Source organism: Synchiropus splendidus, chromosome 1, assembly GCF_027744825.2.
Source record: "Synchiropus splendidus isolate RoL2022-P1 chromosome 1, RoL_Sspl_1.0, whole genome shotgun sequence".
Lineage (NCBI taxonomy): Eukaryota > Metazoa > Chordata > Actinopteri > Syngnathiformes > Callionymidae > Synchiropus > Synchiropus splendidus.
Genome location: NC_071334.1, coordinates 28,550,207 through 28,568,514, shown reverse-complemented (window position 1 = coordinate 28,568,514; position 18,308 = coordinate 28,550,207). Strand labels below are relative to the sequence as shown.

Here is an 18,308-nt window from a genome sequence, read left to right as displayed (position 1 = left end):
GCAAATATAGTGCTCATCCTCGTGGACGATGGCACAACAATCACTGTCAAGAAAAGTGTGTGGAGTGTAGAGAAATATTTGAGGACGTACCTCACTGGATTCCGTCAGTTGGTTATCAGTAGTACATTGTACTTCAAATCCAACATGTGAAGGCAAATTTACAGGGAATATATCCATCTATCTTTCTATATATATAATATATAATCACATTTTTCCTATATCAAATTAGCCATAAAATACTTGATACAGAAATGTTGTCAACTTTTGCTTGACCATAATCACAACAAATATATCACCTTTAAACGACAGCTACAATCCAACTCACATTTTGTGTTTAAACGTGGTCACAGCTGAAATGCGAAATCTTTTCTCAAGCAACACGCACAACAATTTCAACATAGGTCTTTATTAGACAGAAATATGTACACATACACAACCAGAATCATCTAGATTTCATAATTCTTCACTTCCTCTGGCTCTTTATCAGGATCTCCTCCTCTTTCCAAGTAAAGGTTGTTGTAGGGATACTGTTTTGGTGCCTGGAATGTGAATAGATCAGACCAGAATTAATTATTGTACGATGAAATAATGGTGGCAAAACGAAGGCAAAAATGATTTTTGCTTGATGGCCAACTGCTACTTACCACGGGCTGATAGGATGGAAACGCCTCACCAAGGCAGAACATTAAAAGCATGAAGCCCATAAAACCAAGAAATTGGTTTCTCATGCTTTTCCAGTCAATCGGGGTGGGGGACGTGTCCACACGGTTCCTGATGTACATGTCGAAATCAAAGTGCATCTAGAATAGAAGAGGAATAAAACTTGATGGAGGCAGACGAAGAATGAACAAAAGCTTATGTTATTAGATTTAGGTCTATGGGTGCTTGATCAGTTGAAACAAAAAATCTGCACCACCCCGGAACTTTGAGGACCGGAGAGCCCAGGTATTGTGTCGACATAACAGCTCACCAACACAGGTAAAATTGACAGTCACAAATAAATCTCTGCATGTTCTTGGATGGTGATTGGAACACATAATCCAAGTAACCGAAATAGTTTGATTCATTAAATCCTACTTGCAAAATCTGCGTATCTGCCACAGAGAATAATTCTGAGGAAGTAAATGATGAATATAACACTCAACTATGGAAGCAGCACTTCATCATCATTCAACTATTAAAGTGACAATTCCGTTGATTGGTTAAACCAAGATGCTGTGTTAATCCTTAAAACCAGATTTCTTGACACTTTTCTTATGCAGCCTTATTTTTGATCATTGGTGAAGATCAGAAAGCCTAGATAAAATCCATGCAAGCAAAAACGGGACATAGAAAATGCACACAAAAAGAGGATGGATCACTTCAAACTCGTGGTAAAGGTAAGGTTGCTTTTAATCTTACCGGCTCTCCCCAGTTCCTCCTCAGATCAGGGTGGTCCCATTGGTACCAAGGGTCCCGCTCGTGTTGCGATCGATTTGGAAGCATTGGATAATCTCCGTAGCTGCAAATCAAGAAAAAATTGTAACCTTTTTAGAATTGATTTGATGGTACCACGCTTTGGGCGAACGCATGACACAAACATCAGGTGGCGTCAACGGTCCAACCCGAATCTTACCCTTCTCCATTGTCGGGATAGGGCTTGTAGTCCTCAACTCTCATGTTGTACTTCTTGGCTGCGGCAGCTCTCTCCTCCGAAGTCTTGGGAAACGGGCCAAGCACATCGCCACTACCGCCAGATGCTGAAAATCAGTAAAGAAACAGGCAAAGAGATGAAATGACGTCCGCTTCCATTCACAACAACCGCAACACTAGCTACGGCTAATGTTAGCATGTCAAGGTTACGTCGATATAGACTTCTAGAGCTTAGAAACAAGCACGCACAGACTTATAAATGTGTTGTGCAGCACGAGACTATATTGCCGAACGACTAACCTGCTCTCGATGAGGACAATAGGGCTGGTACGCCAGTCCTTCGGCCCCTGACAAGAGCTTCAGCCAGTCTTCTGAAGCCAACACCGGCCATGTTTACTTGCCAAGCAGTAAGACGGGGCACGAAGTACGCATGCGTCAAGTGAGAGTACGAGCCATCCACCGGGACACTGAACTATTTAAAAAGCACATTTATGAATACAATTTGATCCTAAATCCTACAACTCAACATTTCAAACAGCAAAACATTCATAATTGTAAGACATGTGATATATCTTGTGTGTATGGTTATCATATTGATAATTATAAATGATAATAAAGTGTTTTTTATTATTTTGTTTTATTAATATTACTTATCCACTTAACATAAACCGTTATAGATAATAATATATTTACTCTCAGTATGACTAATCTTTTAGTGATTCATTTTTAAAACTTAAAATGTTGATGTCTATGCGTAGTGAAATAAAATACATTTACTCAGTTATTCCGGTATTTATCTGCTTAAAAATTGAAAACGACTCAATGACGTTTCGTCTTTTCTTTTCTAAAAACTTTAGAAAATTAAATTTGTTTTTTGTGGGTGGTAAGGCGTGTTAATAAAACCATATCACATTCAATAAAATATAACAAAATATACATGTAAACCAAAAAACAATTCAATTGATAAATCACTAGCATGTTTCTGGTCACATTTGTTTGTACAATGAAACCACCAAATATCAGCAGCAGAATTATTTATTAATCCATAAATTTTAAAATGAATCTCGTAGAAAAACACTCCAGCAGAGAAAGGGAAATGTTCTCAGAACGAATGCACAGAAGTTCTGAGTTCTTCTTCTCTTCCCATCAGACCCAGCTCAGCGGCTTGAATGCATTTACTGAGGGGTCGTCACTGTCCCACTGGAGGTGAACTGAAGAGATTCGCTAAATAAGTCCTGCTATGTCCTCCTCAACTTTCTCTATAGGACAGTGAAGATCATACCTGCAGAAAAGAGAAGAAACTTGTCAGATCCTGAAAATAAAACCTGGCTACACTCAGGGATTTTAAGAAATAGATGTGCATAAACTGTGAACTGCACTCTTCTAATTTACCGTCGGAATGGACTGCCATCTCCAGCGATAAGAAATTTCTCAAAATTCCATCGTATATCGTTGACTTGGATGGGTGACCAATACAATTTCTTCGTTTCTCCGATAACTGGGTTCACAAATGGCAACACGTCCTGTTAAGTAAACCGTGGTTCAAAATGTTATTGATCTGCAACATGTGGAAAAACCTTACGTCATACCTTCAGGTAGGTGAAAAGTGGGTCTTCGTTCAATCCGTTCACTTCCACTTTACCAAAGACAGGAAACTTTGGCACAAATCCACTCCCAGGTCTCACGTACTTCAGGATATTCAGGGTTTCCTGATTGTCCTCTGGATAAAATAAATAAGTAAACAAGTAAATAAACAGGAAAAAGGCTGACGACAAACAAAGCTGTATTTAAAACTTGACTATGAAACCTCACTTGTTGGGCTGTTTTGTAACTTTTTCTCCATTCAATTGCTTAAGCAAAAGCAATCCCACTACTATTTACTTCAGCATCACTCTGGCTTCTTTATCAGGAAGAATGAGTTGGACACTTAAATGTAAAAAATACAATTACACCGTCATCTATTTTTCCCCTTTTTACCAGTGTTTTTGAAAAGGAGTTTCTGCTTCAATTTAGGTGACATACATGTTAAAAGCAAGCTAAAAACACAAGGTGACATTTCGAGAAAATTTGGTCAAATGTGTAATCGTAGGTTCGTAAAGACAATAAATGAACAAAAAAGAAACATTTTTAACGTGCATCTTCCTCGCATCCAGTGAGCTTTGTAATGCTATTGCCACTGCCTGTCTGACTGCGTTCATTCTATATTTTATACAAAATTATATAGGTAAAATTAATGTCGGGAAATATAATTGGGTAAAATATGACAGGAGTCATTGCCGGAGGTCTGCACTGCCCCAGTGCCTTTCTAGTTAATAAAATGTGACCTGTGCAACAATATTTCAATGTGAGTTGATTTACTTTAATAGACAAAAGCAACCAGTCAATTGCAATACGCAAACTGCCAATAATTAGTTCTGTTTATTGAGCTTATTTGGTTTAAAAAATACCAAAACATTATCATTCAATTCCAGATGAAGTCATACTGACCGGGAGCCTGGAGTCCAAATTGGTTGCAGGAGAAGCCCAGGACAGTGAAGTTGCGGTCACCGAACATTTCCATCAGTGCATTCAGTCGGTGGTACTAAAAAACAAAAGATTTAACATTTGACAAAACTATGAAAACCTTTATCAGAGCTCCAGCGTCTTACCTCCTCGATGGTCGACCCTCAGAAAGTGGCGACATTCACAATCAAAACTACTTTGCCCCTAAACTTACTGAGTGAAACTGTCTCTCCATCTAAAGTCTCTGCAGAGAAGTCGTAAAGAGAGTTTCTCGCCATGTTTGTGGCTTCGCTTGTTTTTGGCGATTGTTGAGCTTTTGTGGGCTCGTGTCATTCAACGCAGGCACAACTGATGAGTCAGTGATTGTTCAGCTCGAGCGGCTCCATTATTCTGAGTGGGCAGAGGCAGTGGTGCAGTCTTGTATTTTATAGTTGGCAACACGGCCATGCTTGTTGTCACCTGTCCCAGAGTCATGAAAAGCAACACCACATGAGATCCGGAACCACTCGCCTGTGTGTTCTCTGCTATGTTACGCTACTGCCATGACCAGCATTGGAGGGAACCAGTCGACAGAACATCAGTCTTGATGCTGGACCTTGTTGCCAAGACTTATGTTGTTATGAATCCTCAGACATCTTTTAAGATCGTAAAAATCACTGCCCCTTCCGGGTCGCAATGAGACTCAGAAGTGAGCTGATGTTCGTTTTGTAATCTTTTTGGCCTCTCATAATTTCTTTAGATGTTTTCTTACCTGCGGCGGAAATATATTTCAACGGCTGATTTCTGATCTTACTCCTGCAAACTGGAATGTGAGGAAGCCTGGGATCAATTTTAACATTTCCATGCTTCCACTTGTTGATGTCATCAGGAGTTACAGTAACTTTCCCAAGGATGCTGACCACACCAGGCTCTGTGTAACTGCATCTGTTGATGACCTTGACCCATTAGAGGGTCTTTTTAACAGTACGAGAGACACAGTCACAGTCAGTTGTATAATGGTTTTAGTTCTTTTTTTAATAATGAAACTTTGCCAAAACAAAATCCAGAACCTTCTTCCATCTAAGAACATCTCCAGACTGTTTAAGTCCTTTCTCTCTTGAGGCATTGTGGAGAGAGATATTCATCATTATATCACTTCTAGAATAGACTACTGCCACTCTCCTTGTTTTGGTTTTCCAATTCAGGAAGGACATGCTTTATCTGTAGCTCCTACAGAGCTCTGCCGCCGAATGCTAACAAGGACCAGAAAGATAGACCATACGTTGCCACAAGTGTTTCAGAATTGATTTGAAGACCCATTTATCACTTTATAAATCTCATACTGGTCTTTTTTCTGGCTGCTTGTCTTATTTGCGCGTACCATTTCAGCCCTCTTGGACGCTGTGGTCTTCAAGTGTCAGTCTCTTGATTGTTTCCAGTGTAAAAACACAAATGTACATACAATCCTATTACAGTTATTTGGGCCCAAGTAGAGTGTGGATGTTTTTAAAGTAAACTAAAGACCTACCTTTTTAACAATGCATTTTATATGAAGTCTGTTTACATTTTTAATTATTTATTTTTCCTCATCCCATCACTCCTTTCACACTGTCTTTCATGTAAATTGTGTTTCAGACACTTTTGTGTTATATTTATTCTTTCCTCTGTCTACTTCTATCGTTCATGCTGTTTCCCGCCAAGTGGCCGCCCAGTCTGGGACACGATCGGTGGTCTTTCTACCAGCACAGTTACACTACACTCGGTGCCAGATCTGGCTCCAGAAACGGGCAGTAGTGTGATGAAACTTCCCCATGTCCTCTGAAACATGTCTATGTTTTTAAATTGATTGCCTTGTTTTTTTATCTTTGACATTGTATCAAAGTCACTTTGAATGTCTTAAAAGTGCTTTGTAAATCAAGATATTCTCATTCTATACTGGCCCTTCTACATATCATGTTTATGAACAAATGGTGCTCATTTATTACACTTTTTTCAGCCCAAGTCATGGGCTGAAGCTCTCTGGCTGAACAGGGAGATGAGGCCAGTTGTGTAGTTGTGTCCTACTGAGATCGTCCAGCTGCCCATTACTCCCCCTGAGCCCAGCCCTGTCCCTTGACTGGACGAAGCTCCAACAGTGTGTGAGTGCAGACAGGTTGTTCCTGGACAAGCGTCAAGGCAGGGGGTCTTCAGTCACTGGACCTCATCATCTGCCACCAGCTCATGATGACACCATCTGCTCCTGGGAAAGTTTGGCACCTCTATATATAGAGAAGGTGCTGGCCAAGAACTGCAGGGATCTGGGTCAGCTGGACCACACAGGAGGTTCAGTGGATCTTCAGGTGCGTTCTCTGCCTTACTTTTTCCGGTCTTTTTGCAGGCTGGTTCCAATGCTTGCTGTGAAACACAAGACAGCCTCAGAGCTGGTTGAATTTGATGTTTTTTGCAGAATCCCTTTTGTGTTTTGTGCTGGACCGGTGTGAACGGTGCTGCCTTACCATGAAAGTGCACACTTATGAGGAAACAGCACAATTTATGGAACAACTCTGACCCAAACAAGCATCTTTGGATGTCACTATAAATACAGTGTATATAGACTATTTGCTTTTGCTTTTTTTCATGGGTATAATAATGTACAGGAACCCCTTCTTATTTGAATAAAATTAATAATTTTAGTATGATTTACTTTGATGTAATTTGTCTCAAACGTCGACCTCTTGTGGGTGACTGTCTCCCTGAAACAAAAGATTTAGGCTCCGCCTCCATTGTTCTTACGTGGTTGTAACTGTTGAAAGTTTTTAGTTTTAGTTTTATTAAATTGTAAAGATCAATGATTGGCTAATGATTGATCTTTACAATATAATAAATACACATTTTTAATGTAAAAAAAACCCTGCACAAATGCTTTATTGTGGAATGCGAGGGGTGCCATGACAAAATAATGAAAAGGGGGTTGGAAATAGCGACATCATCTGAAAGCAAAGGGGAAATATAAACAAGTGTATACATGCAATTCTTGTTGACTCCTGGCATTCCATACATTTTGCTGCCACTGGAACTTGGCCTCATTGTGCTGTGCTTTCTTGTCGTTGTTCTGGAGCAACCATCATAGCTGTACGTGTTGGTGGACTTATAAGAAGCAGCACCTGCTTATCATGTTTTTATTAGTGTGACTATCGATGGTGTCAAAATTTGTGCATCACTCTAAATAGATCTATTTAGTCAAATTTATTTTTAGCCTAATGTTTCATTTTTCTCATTGTCCCCAACAGGTTATCCTTTTCAGTGTGACGTTTAACATGTTCTCAGGTGCATATTTTTTAGAGTGATATTTTTGTCAATTCGATTTCATCAGCACTGTTGTAAGAGTTGAGGTACATCCACTAGATGGCGGTGTTGCTACCTTCACGTTCGTGCCACAGTATTCAAGAGACACATTTTATTAATAACCACAGTAAGAAACTGTTTTGCGCGCATGTATAACCAAATCAGCACGGTCAGATTGTTTTCTTTGTCTTGCGGAGCAAGCCTAAAACTAGAGTCCGGTCAGGGGGCAGAAGATCGGAAGCGGGGGGTGAAGTTCCACGAGCGTTCATGGAACACTCCCGTCCACAGAGCAGCGCAACGCGATTCCGTCTGGTCCACTTGCACTGTCTTCACGCTCCGGCAACTTGCGCACTCCGCGCCACTGGATTAAGTAGTTTGCTGCCTCACAGTTTCACGCGTGTTGGAAAAGAACCATGGAATTATAGTGGACAGGGACGAACTTTTGGAGGAGACGATGATGAAACTTGACGAAGAGACACCGGACAACAACAAGTCAATATGGTGAGTTGTAAATACATACAGTACAATATTTGCTATCTGTATAATTCCTGAAATACGCATGTGTAAAATATAAGGACATTTGAACACAACAATTAAAATCAGATGATAGTAATTTAATTTTCGGTTTTAATCGAAAAGGCATGACTGTCAGTAGAGTCCTATTAACTTATGAGCGCAAGTTGTTTAATTGGAGTCATCTGCTTTCAGCTGACTCTCGTCGAGATTCGAATAGACATTGCGCAAAAAAGTAAAAAAAAACAAAAACAAAAAACAGGTGCATGAGCAGTAGAACACGTATAGTGTCCGTAAAGTCTTTCATGCCTCTTTTACAAAGGCGATTTATGAGATATCTTAATGGCACTGTTGCACTTAGTGGATTACTAATAACACTATGTAATAAATGGTTCTTATTACTTCATCAGTGTAACTGTTGAAAACATTCACAGCATTGACATCTGGCATTCATTCGTTGTGTTGTAAAGGCAATTCTCTCCAAAGAAGAGGCAACAATAATTGCAGTGAAAACTCTTCAGATTGAAAGTTCAAGACAGAAGATGACAAACAACCTGCGCAACAGTGTTTCATACACTTACATAATCTTTCAACATGTCTCACAGAAGACATTTAGCATGTCATCGTCTTTCTGGATCAGAAGATAGTCGCTGGGCTTCTGCCACAAGGACATCTTGCTACTGAGGTTGCACAATCTTTGCTGATGCAGAGTGACGCTGAGGGTGGAATATTGCCAGAGATGGAATATCTTTAGCAGAAAGTGGACTGTATAATTTGAAAATAAATTCTTATAACAAATTACAATTTGTCTGTATAAACGCATTTTCATTTCATTGTACATGGGGCACAGAGCGGGACTCCCTGGACAGGTTTCCAGTCCATTTTCAGTCCATTGCAGAGCACATGTAGACAGACAACCACTCACTCTCACTTTAAATTTTTGATTCTGGTATTGCATGTATTTCTTTATTTATTTTTGTTACAATTCTATTTTGTGTATTTCCCTTAATAGTCACTCCAACAACAGCACCGTCTTGTTTTATAGTATGTTTCTGGTAAAAATTGTCACTAAAGTGAACATTGTAATAGTCTGGATACAACAAAGAGGGGGGTGTTGAAAAGTTTTTTTTTGTTCGCATATAAACAACAAATAAAGACCAAAAACAAGACAAAAAACAAGCAAACAAACAAACAAACAAAAAAAGCCAAATCCACTGCTCATGTTAATTTATTCATTGTTTTACTTAGGACCAAATCAGAGATTTAGAATATCCATTATAGGCATTAAAGAGTAATTCATTAGGTGTTTGACAGTGCTTCAGTCGCAGGCTGCTGTTGAATAAGATTTACATTATATAAGAGGCAGCTATTAAAGGAGTTTGTAACAGGATGATAAACGGTGGCGTGGCAGTTTTGTTATGAGCAGATGATCAAACGTGTCGTACGCATCAATGGTTTGTGAATATTCAACACTGTCACATCCCGGTGTGTGTTTCCTAACACAGCAGATGTAATAAGCTGAGATAATTGGCATAGATGTAATTCATCAGAAAGAACAGGAACACACACCATCATTATGTATTTTTTTTTATTTATGTGGATCAAAATGCACTAAAGCATAAATTTACAAATTTAATTGACTATTATCCTGTACTGGATAGAAATGGTTGTCGGAGCAAATCCCAGTTGACAATGGAAACATCAGACAGCTCAAATCTGCTACATTTCAAATAAAAACATGTGACACTTCATCATTTAGCATGACAATGCCAATGTTTTTCAAATACACTGATTGTATTATTTAAATATTCACATTTTTTCAATTCATACTTCATTGCTTGCCTGGTTATTTGGCATCAAGAGCTAACAGTTGCTGCCTTTGTCACATTTTGAGCTATCATTGTTTTCTGTTGAGAGAAGAAACATTTATAGATTGATGTCAAAGTTGAGATTAAATCATCTTGTATGTTTATTTTGATGGTAGCTTTCATGCTAGCAGCCTTACTGCTTTTGAGGTGTGAATGAGTGGTTGCTTTTTCGGCACCATTAACACAGCACTAAGCAGGACTTCGACATCCTTGTTTCACGGTATTTTCTGTGATTTTGATATTGAACAGTTGTCAATAGCTGAATAAGGATTTCTAGCAGCGTGCCACAACATACTGCAGCATAGTTTTCCATTTCTGAGTGCTGAGTGTCATGGCAGTTCTACACTTGGTCGAGTCTTAAATCGGCTGATCAGACAAACGTCTGCAGTCACGTCGGACAGACACACGTCTGCTCTTTCTTTCCTTTCTTTTCGTAAATGTACAATTAAAACTACAATCATGAACTTCAGTCATCCACACTCAAATGCCCAGATGCTTTGCTGTCAGGTTTCGTACAGCTTGGAGCTCAGCAGCTGATCATGGGATTTTCCTTTTGCTGTCACAGTGAAGTGAGAGTAATGTCTACACCTAGTGTTTTATTCTGAAATTTTCCTGGATTCACATCACTTCTCACAAGCAGATTTCCTGTCTGTACGTTCCTCTCCACTTCAGCTTGAAGAGTTGCCACGTGCAGCTCCACGAGAAATGAAGAATTGCTCCACTCCTGGAAATTGACATGCTGAAAACAATTCATACCTTTTGAAAAATCGCGCTACAGTTGAAACTATGCTACTGGTGGAAATGTGCCAACATGCAATGCTGAAGGCTGCCTTCAGCGTCAGCTAATGGGCTCAAAAGTCCACTTTCCCAAAGTCAATATACAGTATTATGCCATGGGAGTGAGGATGGGTCGGTCTCAGAGGATCCATAGCTAACTACCTTACCTCCGAGCTCCATTATGACAGTTGGGCAGAAAGGCTGCTGTCATTCAGTTTCATCGTGGCTGACATGAAAGTTTGCATGACTGAGTTTAGAAAGAGAAAACCAAAAGAAACAGGTGCCCGTCCCAGAGGGAACAGAGGAGTTGCTTTCACACTCTGGTGAGAACTAAGGACAGTCAAAGTGTTGATGTTAAAATGCGAATGTTTCTACTAGCCATTTACTGTGTGCACTATTGGTCGTCTCTGTGTTATCCAATTTTGCGAACTTATTTGTGGGCCGCTGTCCATTTTGTTTTATTCACAAAAGCTAGCAAGTTTTACATTCACTCCGGTGGTCCTTGAAAAGACTACATTTTGATTAACAATGGGCAAGTACAATGAAAGCTGGGGACCCCGACCCTGGGATTTTAACCCCCTACCCTATGCTGGGAAAAATCATGGGCAGGACCCTGGAGGGATTAACCAGTTCCACTGCACAATCCTTAAATGGGAAGTAACTCAGGCCGGTCTCTCCCCCTTTGGATTGTTGAGGTTGAAGATGAAGCAGTTGAAAGAAACTACAGAGTTCAGGCTGGAAGATGTCTTTAACGTCCTGATGATCTTTTCGCACATGAAATCACACGCAGGTGCTGACAGACGCATCCACTAGTCTACAGCTATTTATATATGTGTATGTATATACATGTGGTGGTGGTGTTACTGAATGGAGTTTGTTGATGTTTTATAGGTTGCTAATACTGTAGGTAATTCTTCCAACACGGAAAAGAATAATTCATTTCAATAATGTTTTTTTTTTTTAGTCAGAAAGATTCTGTATTTAGTGCAGTTGCCAGTTCTCCCTTATTTGCATCATCCAGGGCTTAGCAACTCACACCGTGACGTGTAAATGACTTGCGAGTTTATGTTCTGCCGTCTCAGCCTGTGGGGGGTTTTGAGTCACTCCTGTGTAAAGAGACCTTTGAGGTTATGGCATGCAGCAGGGTGGTGCAAAACGGAGCTGATGTTTCCTCCCAGGACACATGTGGTTCACCTTCTTATTTTGCGTGGTTTCATGACAACACTGCTCCATTTGGACGTTTACCCGTCCCATGTCCTCGCAAGGAATTTCACAGTCCAACTATCGGCCGAGTTTAGACTAAGTGCATTTGTATGGCCTCTGCTCAAAACTGCCCTGTGTCCATGGTTGCAACAGGATGTGAGAAAGGAACAGCCAGATGTGTGAGACGGAAACTGGGGACCAGTCTTCATCTGAACAAATTGGACTGGTCACACACAGGTCACACTTCTGTTTTGTGTAGTTTGGATGTTTACAGATACAGTGATCTGTTAAAAAGCTCTTCATGTAGAGGCTTTTAGCCAGGATTTTTAAACACCAAACCGCATCCCACACCAGGATGCATGTCATCGACTGAGATAACAACTTGCATTTTAAATAACGAAATAAAAAAAAAAAAACAGCTTCACAAAGATTAGCAGAAACACCTAGGGGTCTGGAGGAGGTGTATTTCTCTGGCAGCTGCAAAGTCAAATCCAGCAATGGGGATTTTAGCTTAGATCAACCTGATGAGCCTGTCGAGCTGGTCAATGCTGAAGTGTGTGGGCTGTGATCTTGATCCTGTTAACACATAATACATGCTCAACCTCAGCATTGCTGATCAGGACCATTTTCAATTATACATAATTTTATATATTATACTATATAAAATATATATATATATATATTTTTTTTTATATTTATAAGAGTGTAATGTATGTATTACGCTCTTGCATTCGGCAACCGCTTATGTGACCCTGCCCCCCAACCCCAAGCAGTTCTGAAAGATCGCTTTATGCCAAAAAAAAAAAAAAATACAGTGGTACCTTGGTTTTCGAACGTCCCTGACTTCGAACAAATCGGAGTTCGAACAAAAATTTCGAGATTTTTTTGCTTCTGATTTCGAAGGAAAATCCAGAACTCGAACGCCCCCTGAAAAAAGCCAGAAAAAACATTATGTGCGACCCACAACGCGCTTTGTTGTGTATAACGTGGCCTCTGTATGCAGATGTGTCCCGTTAGCTACATTTACTGGCTGTTTTTTCTTCATATTGAGGTGTAAAACCTTTCCTGTCTCCGCTCTGGACCGTGGTAGAATGTCACAGGGGAGGTGCTCGCTCTCCACACCACCACTTGCACTCCAGGGTTTGATGTCCTGTTGTGGGCTGGAGCTGGGACAGGGATGAGGCGAGTCTGGGACAGAGCGTTACTTGGTTTATGACTTTGTCACAGCCAAACTGCACAGAAGCGCACATTCAGAGCTGGACACGCACCGGGCACCTCTTCACTTCTGGAGAGACGTCACTCACTCGGCAACCCCTCCCACATGCAGCGGCCACACACATAGAGGAACAGCGCACCTGCAGCAGACACTCTACATTCACTCCTACAAAAGCCTATTTTAAGGCTTGGAACGCATTGTTTCTTTTTCCATTCGTTGTAATGGGAAAAATTGATTCAGATTTTGTGCAAACGGGGCGTCCATTTTCTCATGTTTTACAGTTTATGCCCCACTAGCTGTAAACATATCCTGAGACTCAGATTAGATTAGATGCTTATTTTCATTGTTTGGGGACATTTAGGCTGCATCCAAAAAGAGAAGTGACTGTTGAAACCGCCTGCTCTTTGATGTCACATTAGTTTAGTTTGAGGAAGATGAGACATCAACATGACAGGGTGGAGATCACCACAGATGCTATCTCAAAGCTTTGGGACGCAAGGTTGGAGCCTGACATCGTGCTGTTTGTTTGTTACTTTTATGACTTGTAAATGAATCCAGGATTAACGTCAATGATTAAATCCCTGCCCCTGAAATCCACAAACTGCAAGAAGCAGAGTGCTCACGCGCAAATTCTCTGTGACTCTGAGTGAATCATCGAGAACAAAGACTTGGGTGACGAAAGTATGAGCCATGAGTGCTCCAACAGATGGTCCGCTGTGTCACCGACATGCCGTTCTCTTAAAGGCTTCTAGTGACACGGAGAAACAGCTGGTGCTTTGGACTGCTGGGTCGCCAGCAAACCTTCCTTAGTGGGCAGTGAATCTACCACACTCTATTGTGTTCAACTGTTTAACTTGATGTTCATTGGATACAGCAGTTGGATTGAATTGAATTGGATTGGCCTGAATACAATAAGTGATTCATGTTTGGGTAAGAAGTGGCAAAGAATAGTCATTTCATGTTGAATAATTGTTCAGCCCGTCTTTGTTATCTGACAGTATGAAACACTGAGCCAGAGCAGCCTACTCACACAGGAAACAACAACTTCTGAGTCAAGTGTCAATGTGGTTTCATTTGTGACTTCACATAATAACTTCCGTATCTTCTTCAGGCTTGCAAGTGTTGCAACAACTTTAACTAAGAACAGTCATATCATTTGTGCTCGGTTGCCTGAAATGCGTCTCTCAGAGGTTGATTTGTGTCTCTGCTTTTAGGGTGAAAAGTTGCGCAGCATCTATGGAGTTAACTAACTGACGACCAGCCGATTGGCAGAACTGAGAGGAAGTCTGGAAAGGAAAACCCCAGGCAAGACCACATTCAAGAATGAGGATCAAATACACAGTATGCTTTGTCTTCTTTGTGGCCCTTGTTATCATTGAGAAGGAGAACAACTTAATCTCAAGGTAAGTGCTAACAGAGTGCAGCTCAGTGTAGTCAAACATTCAACAAATATGTAAACAATAAAAACATGCAGTATTTATGATTTAAGTGACTGTAAATACTGTGACTTTAGTCTGACAATTATTAGGGGATTGGCTAGAGCTGCAGAGTTGCTTTCTCCAGATATTTGACCGGATCAGAAAAAAAAAAAGAAAATATATATATATACAGATAAAAATGAAATTTCCAATGGAAAGTGAGTAATGCATCCAACTTCAATGCAAATTTTGATGCTGATTCTTCTCGTGTTTTTAGGGTATCGGATAAGTTGTCCCTGAAGCAGACCCCTCAGACACCATTACAGCCTGGAGGTTTTTCACAAATTCTACGCAGACACAATGTTCCAGCTACTACACTCAACAAAATGCAGACTGCCTTAACCCTCATGACGCGGCGTCTTGAAAACTACAGCGAGCCACAGAAGGCATTGACAGCTGGCCGGAAACACATCCTCCTCTTAGCCACCACAAGGACTGGCTCCTCCTTTGTGGGCGAGTTTTTCAACCAGCAAGGGGACAATATGTTTTACCTTTTTGAGCCTTTGTGGCACGTGGAGAAGATGCTGACGCTAGAAACTGGTGGAACCAATGCAACAGCGGCTGGCAAAGCGTACCGTGATGTTCTTCAGCAGCTCTTCCACTGTGATTTCTCACTATTGGAGAGTTTCATCAAGCCACGGCCGGTGGATCACATCACGACTGCGCTGTTCCGCAGGGATTCCAGTCACTCTCTGTGTGAAGATGCAGTCTGTAGTCCGGTTATCAAGGGATTATATGAGCCATTTCGCTGTAAAAATAGACGTTGTGGACCCCTGAATCTGACCCTTGCATCATCGTTATGCCTTCGGAAGGAGCACCAGACGATCAAGTCTGTGAGGGTTCGCCAGCTGGAAACCCTCCGTCCACTAGTTGAGGACCCAAGTCTTGATGTGAAATTCATCCACCTGGTCAGAGATCCTCGGGCTGTTTTAGCCTCACGCATGGTGGCGTTTGTAGCCAGATATAAGAACTGGATGCAGTGGGCAAAGGACGGCAATGTTCCCCTCGATGATGACGAGGTGAGAAAGCTGAAGGGGAACTGTGACAGCATTAGAATGTCCGCAATGGTGGGCCTCAGGCAGCCTCAGTGGCTGCGCCGGCGCTACATGCTGGTGCGCTATGAAGACATTGCCCGGTTTCCCATGAGAAAAGCCACTGAGATGTACACGTTTGCCGGAATTCCCTTCACGCCGCAGGTCAAATCCTGGATCCAGAAGAACACCAAGAACTCAGATGAGACCAGCGGACCTTATTCCACACAGAAGAACTCTTCAGAGCAAGTAGAGAAATGGAGATTCAGTTTACCTTTCAAAATTGCACAAGTGGTCCAAAATGTCTGTGGTCCAACTCTGAAACTTTTCGGGTACAAGTTTGTAGACAGTGAGGAAATGCTCAAAGACAAGTCTGTTACCTTGATAGAAGACAAAGTGTTCAACTTCACATAGTTGTGGAAGGACTCCTCAATGACTCTTATTTATTAGATGATGCTTCTTAAATGTTTTATGGTGCTCTCGGTGTGCTGTGAAGGCATGCTAGCGTTTAAATAGTTTTTATTTTCGAGCTCATTTGCTTATGTTTGGCATCATCATCAAGGATTTATTACTCTGGTCAACATTTCTCTTAGATTAAAGGTCATACTGTTCTTGATTCCATGTCTACCTTCTCGGGTAGTGTATATTGAAGGTACATCATTTTTTGTGCGGGATTTATGACTTCAGTTGTTCATCAATGATTGTTTTTTCTTATCCTTAACCACCACTGCTGGTGTCGTCATCACTTACTTTGACATGTCCGTTTGCTTAAAAACACTCAAGACACTCTCAAGCTGGGAAGTCAAGACAAATCCCTGGTAGCTGGTCTGCCATTGAGGATATGAGGCTGTTACAGTGACCTTGATCCAGAACATCAGTACATTCCCCACCGGGAGCTGTGTGCAGCTGCACTTCCTCCCCCGTTTGTCATGGCACACATGAACTGCTACTCTCAAGATGTGTACTAACATACACACAACAGGACCACATTCAAGAATGAGGATCAAATACACAGTGTGCTTTGTCTTCTTTGTGGCCCTTGCTGATTGGTTATTCTCCTTCATTGAGAAGGAGAAGGAGAACAACTTAATCTCAAGGTAAGTGCTAACAGACTGCAGCTGAGTATAGTCAAACATATGTAAGCAGTATTTATTATTTAAGTCACTGTAAATACTGTGACAATAGTCTGACAATTGTTCAGGGATTGGCTAGAGCTATAGAGCTGCTTTTTTGACAGATATTTGACAGATCGAAAAATGATGGTTTTCGGATTCACAAGCTCTGTAATATATATATATATATATATATATATATATATATATATATATATATATATATATATATATATATATATATATATATATATATATATATATATATATATATATATATGGATGACCTTCAAGTAGAAGTTACCGATGTACATAACTGTAAATTAGCTGCTCTGACCACCTCATCAGGCATCTTCCATCAGGAGGCTCGAAAATGAGTCACTGGCCATGTTGGATCTGTAAGAAGCACTTCCACTCCCATAATGCACTGCAACAGCTACAGTGAACAACCAAAGCCTAAATTAATTATTCTGTTGTATGTGTTTGCCTGCCCCTTGTAATTCACATCTTTACTTTTCAGGCATTTCGCTGCCTCCCTTCCTTCTCTCTTTGCCTCTTGAATGTTTTTATGGTCATCATACACCAAGGTTGGAATGAACATACATCTATTCGGCGTGAACGTGTGATTGTACGTGGTTGCCTGTCTATATGGGCTCTGTGATTGGTTGCGCTTCTGACTCCTATATATATTTAATAAATGGCCATTGTGTTTTAGACCTTGCCTTGTTTTGCACAGAGGGAAACGTAGTATGACCTGCCTTTGAGTGTTTTTGCTGTTTCGTAAAAGTGGTATTCTCGCTAACTCCTCATGTCTGCTGCGATCAGACTTGCCTTATAAGTGTCAGGATTCAGTGTCTTTGAGCAGGTGGCCTTCACATGATGAAAGAACAAATCTGTAAAGTAAATATTTTAATACTTATCAGTTTGGTGTGTTTCTTTTCAAACGGACATGGTTAACGCCCCCTTTGTTTTTTCACACCATTTGCCTGCCAACCCAAACGTGCCTCATTTACCCCAGAGTTAGATCCAAATATGGTCAACCCAAAGGGGTTTTGCACTATGTTAAATCAATTCAAACCCTTTTCAGAACTTTTCTTAGTTATTTCTGCCTGGGCAGACCTCAGGTGAAGCATGATAAGTTGTTATAATCCTGGAATGAATTGCTTTGTACAAGACCAGGGGTTGCTCTTGTGAGATGTTGGAAGAAGCACAGTTCCTAATGCGTGTCCTCGTGGTGAGTCCTGCTGGGAATGCGCTGCGGCGGATCGTTGGACTCTGTACACGCACACTTGTAATTGTGTAAAAATCGTTTGAAGTCATCTTCAGGACTGTAAGGAGGAGGAAAAGAAAACAGATGTTTACCCTTCTACTGTATGCAAGCATTCCGACTGCAGCTGGTTTTGCAGGATTGTGTTTGTCGGCACGTCCCCGTCTGTTGACACAAGTCCCCCGGCTGCTGATAAAACTGACCCCGATATTCAGATCGGCCCAGTGCTGATTCTGGCTCTGTCCTTTGTATTTTCTCATCTGACAATAAAGCCTTCTGCTGACCTGGGTTGTGATTTGTTGTGAAACATTTAAAACTTCTTTCTGATATTTATTACTGATCAAAAGGCAACAATGTAAGGACCGATGATTGTTTACTGAGATACTCAACAATATGCGCCAGTATT

General features: G+C 40.9%; 3 protein-coding genes across 3 annotated transcripts; 1 reads left to right on the top strand and 2 right to left on the bottom strand.

Moving 5' to 3' along the window:
* Positions 1 to 393: 393 nt before the first annotated feature.
* Positions 394 to 2,051, bottom strand: ndufb8 (NADH:ubiquinone oxidoreductase subunit B8). Its single transcript, XM_053847641.1, has 5 exons — positions 1,933 to 2,051; positions 1,616 to 1,739; positions 1,402 to 1,501; positions 645 to 800; positions 394 to 539 (listed from the first exon to the last, which is right to left on the bottom strand). The coding sequence occupies exons 1-5, from the start codon at positions 2,021 to 2,023 to the stop codon at positions 447 to 449; spliced, it is 564 nt and encodes a 187-aa protein (XP_053703616.1). The 5' UTR covers positions 2,024 to 2,051; the 3' UTR covers positions 394 to 446.
* Positions 2,052 to 2,774: 723 nt separating this feature from the next.
* Positions 2,775 to 4,412, bottom strand: gpx9 (glutathione peroxidase 9). Its single transcript, XM_053847752.1, has 5 exons — positions 4,281 to 4,412; positions 4,120 to 4,213; positions 3,222 to 3,352; positions 3,025 to 3,155; positions 2,775 to 2,914 (listed from the first exon to the last, which is right to left on the bottom strand). The coding sequence occupies exons 1-5, from the start codon at positions 4,410 to 4,412 to the stop codon at positions 2,857 to 2,859; spliced, it is 546 nt and encodes a 181-aa protein (XP_053703727.1). The 3' UTR covers positions 2,775 to 2,856.
* Positions 4,413 to 7,286: 2,874 nt separating this feature from the next.
* On the top strand, positions 7,287 to 16,797 carry chst3b (carbohydrate (chondroitin 6) sulfotransferase 3b). The gene is made up of 3 exons (XM_053882148.1): positions 7,287 to 7,938; positions 14,229 to 14,417; positions 14,710 to 16,797. Exons 2-3 carry the CDS (start codon positions 14,338 to 14,340, stop codon positions 15,935 to 15,937), a joined length of 1,308 nt encoding a protein of 435 aa, XP_053738123.1. The 5' UTR covers positions 7,287 to 7,938; positions 14,229 to 14,337; the 3' UTR covers positions 15,938 to 16,797.
* Positions 16,798 to 18,308: the final 1,511 nt, after the last annotated feature.